General features: G+C 38.9%; 1 protein-coding gene across 1 annotated transcript in view; it reads left to right on the top strand.

Moving 5' to 3' along the window:
- LOC107655682 (TGF-beta receptor type-1-like) overlaps window positions 1–3,886 on the top strand; it is a 42,196-nt gene that overhangs the window by 17,549 nt on the left and 20,761 nt on the right. Inside the window, exons 2-3 of the mRNA XM_016443252.1 lie at window positions 1,897–1,918; window positions 3,480–3,805. Of these exons, the coding sequence (XP_016298738.1) occupies window positions 1,897–1,918; window positions 3,480–3,805 (348 nt within the window). The remainder of the gene's footprint in view (window positions 1–1,896; window positions 1,919–3,479; window positions 3,806–3,886) is intronic.

Genomic DNA, 3,886 nt, shown 5'->3' with positions numbered 1-3,886 from the left:
TGTGTGTGTGATCCTGGTGAGCAAGCACTGCTGTCACAGACTGGCTGCAGTTCAAGGGGTTCTTCAGCCCGGCTCGGTCTGACAGATCATCAGCAGAAGTCACCTCACCTGAACCCATCTGTGCTGCATGCTGATCACACAGGCGTTAGTGCTTCAGACGCGTCAGTGTTATCATCACAGTAACACCAGTTCAGTGAGTGCAGCGCAGCCAGACACACATGCACACGTGTTACAGACAGTCACGATGGCCGACTGCTCAGTTTGTGAGATCAACTGTTTTTTCTTTGTTTTTCAAGTTTTTATATTTTTAGCTGCAGTTCTGCACTTTGACAGTTTGCACAGTAAAATGATCACTGAGAGAAGCTGTCTGCTGTTCAAACGTTTGCTGTTCATGCTTCTGAAAGATCTTCTGATCACCAGGGCTGCGTTTATTTGATCAAAAATGCTGTAAAAATTATGACATATTATTAGAATGTAAAACAGCTGTTTTCTATGTGAATCTCTGTTAAACTGTAATGTATTTCTGTGATGCGCAGCTGTATTTTCAGCATCATTACTCCAGTCTTCAGTGTCACATGATCTTCAGAAATCATTCTAATATGCTGATTTGCTGCTCAAGAAACATTTCTGATTATTATCAGTGTTGAAAACAGTTGTGCTGCACAATATTTCTGTGGAAACTGATACATTTTATTTTTCAATAACTAGTGCAGTTCATCACAAAATCTGAACTTTGGTCACCATTCACTTCAAATTATTATTATTTTGGTAACATTATTAATTAGTAAGTTAGCAATAGTAATGAATTAAAATGAGTAATTAGTTAAAATTAATAATAATATTTTTTAAAAACTGTAACTGTAATCCATTTACAACATATCAGATTTGGTAGGTTTATACAGTTGAGAACCGGTCCAATTTTACATTCAATTGCATTGAAAAAGCAGCGGATGATGTTCTTTAGGGCTGTCAAGTGATTAAAGCTTTTAGATCTAATTATTGTATGTTGTGCCAATTAATTAATCCAATTAATCTCATCAGTTTGGGCTGAGAAATGACCTCTGAAAAGATCATTTAAAGTCTTTATTGTGTTAAATGAGAAAAGCATTCATGAGACATTACAAAATGTAGCTTTAGAAATAAATATTTTGATTCGACATTGCATAAATAATGACAATAAATAGGTATTAATGGTTTTGAAATTAATATTGATATATGAAATTATAAAAAAAAAATGATACTCTAAATATGAAACTAAAAGCGTCAGTAAGTGGCAAGTCACTGTTTTAATGAGTCACTGAATCATTCATTCAACCGATTCGTTCAAACGGCTGATTCATTCAGAAACGAAGCAAGTGACCGTCTTAATGAATCTGAATCACTGACTCACTCGATTCATTCAAAACTGTGGATTCAGAGATGATCAACATTTCTGCTGTGACCTTGATTGGAAATATCTAGTGAAATACACTGAAAATATTGTATCTAAAATGTAGCACAACATTAACTTCTTGTTTATTGAACAGTTGCATAAATCAGTATTACATTTACAGGGGCGCGGATATTGGGGACACTTGCTCGTGTGATATTGCTAAAATATATCATATGATATAAATATAAGAGGGTGATTTTTTTTCCTCATATCGTGAATTTTAGGCTCATATAACTGCATTCTGATAGACTCCATCAGTCAGTCAGTCGTCCTGCATCATGATCATCAGAAACTGCATCAATGTGAGATGACGGACAGCTCTGGACGGGGCGCTGCGTTAAATGCTTTAATCACGATATTTTGTCTATAATTAATTGCACCAAATGAATGCATTAAATCAACAGGCCTAGTTTTGTTCTCATAATTCTGAGACGCTGATGTGATTGGTTTGTGCTTGTTTGCAGCCTTACAGTGCTACTGTCACCGGTGCGTGTGTGTGTGTGTGTGTGTGTGTGTGTGTGTGTGTGTGTGAGTATGTGTTTGTGTGTGTGTGTGTGTATGTGTGTGAGTGTGTGTGAGTGTGCATGTGCGTGTGTATGTAATCACAAATATTTAGCTAAATTGTGCAGTTCTTTTTTTATGTTGCATTTTAATTTGTAAATCTGAACAGTTGCAGTTATGCAGTATAGTGCAGCCCTATTAATCTGCAGAATCACTCCTGAAGTGACCTGAAATGCTCGTTCTGTCATCATTTCCTGTTCCTCATGCAGGTCCAAACCTGTCTGACCTTCTTCTGCTAAAACAGAAAAGATACTTTGGAAATGGTCTGTTTTTTTTTGTATTCAGTGACAGTCAAATGGATAAAAAACAACATTAAACCCAACTGACTTTTACCGTATGCACAAAAACATGTGAAACACATAATGTCCAGTGTTCAAACTGATACTGTGTTTACTGGCTGTTTAAATGTGTAAAATGAACACTGTGAAAGGCTGCAGCACGTCTCTGTCACACAACCCCAGTGCCGTCTGAAGCAGAGCAAACTCACACATGTGCGGTTAGCGTGATCTCAGCTCTGGATGAGTGTAGTCTGAAGAAGCGATCTGAGACGTCTGTGTAAACACAGGAGCAGACGGCGTCTCTCTCAGCCTGTAGGGATTTTCCTCATAACCTCTGTCCTTCTGCTACCAGATATTCTCTGGTTTCATCTGATTAACTTGTCTTGTGTGGCTGTGGACGTAATGTAAATCTGCTGGGTTTGAACCACACAGTGCGTGCTTGCTGTTTTCAGGAGCTCGATGTGCTGGAATGCGTCTAGACGCTCGTCTATGGGAACGTCTGACTTAGACGTGAAATGATAGTGTTACGAGGCTTCTGAAGAAACGCTCAGAAGTGACTCATGTGTTTCTGCGTGACACGGACTCATTGTGTGTCTTCACTCGATATGCCACCTGAGCCGCTGAGAGATCGACACGCAGACTAACAGAGAGCGTTTGTTTGATTCACCGTAACTCGCTCTCACTCTCAGAACGCTCAGTTTAGAGCTGACCGTATTACACACAAACCTCAACACACTTTCTGGAAATCTCTGATCTGACTGGCTGCTATTATGTAACTTCCAAACGTATGGCACAAGTTGTCCCCACGTTCACATGGGTACAGTGCTATTTAAGTATCATTTATATATTACTACTATTATTAAACTTTATAGTTTTATAGTATTTAAGTATTGCTATAGTATTTATTATTTTATATTTATATTTTAAGTTTTCATATTAATTTTAGTTTGTTATTATTTATTTAGTTGTTTTAGTACCTAAACTTAAACAAAAATGTAAGTGTTGCCTTGGCAACTAACTTTTTATCTAATTTTTTTTTTTATATTATAATTTATATAGCATTTTTTTCATCTGATATTTCATATTTTATTTTATGCTAATATTTATTTATTTTATATTACTTCAGCTTTATTTCATTTACTGAAAACAATTTTTACAAACCCTGTATTAAAGAAAAACACCTAATTTGATGTAATGCACTCCTAAAGGTCTGAACTGAAGGGCCCCCTGCGGAGAGAGCAGGCGTCTGTTTCTCTGCTCGTGTTTTCTGACGTCTCTCTCCTGCTCTCTCGTTCAGTGCCGACGCAGAAGCCGGCGGTGTTGGGGCCTGTAGCATTCGCGGCCCTGATCGCGGGGCCCGTGTGTGTGGTGTGCTTCCTGATGGTCACCGTCTTCTACATCTGCCACAGCCGCTCGGTCCTCCACCACCGCGTGCCTAACGAGGAAGACCCCTCCATGGACCACCCCTTCATCACAGTGGGAACCACACTCAAAGACCTGATCTACGACATGACCACATCCGGCTCCGGCTCCGGTAACTCACACACACACACACACACTCACACACACATACTCACACACACACACACACACACACACACACACACACACACGC

Source organism: Sinocyclocheilus anshuiensis, unplaced genomic scaffold (assembly GCF_001515605.1).
Source record: "Sinocyclocheilus anshuiensis isolate Anshui unplaced genomic scaffold, SAMN03320099.WGS_v1.1 scaffold631, whole genome shotgun sequence".
Taxonomy (NCBI): Eukaryota; Metazoa; Chordata; class Actinopteri; order Cypriniformes; family Cyprinidae; genus Sinocyclocheilus; species Sinocyclocheilus anshuiensis.
Note: the sequence above shows the minus strand (reverse complement) of the source record. Positions and strands in the feature narration are given on the sequence as shown.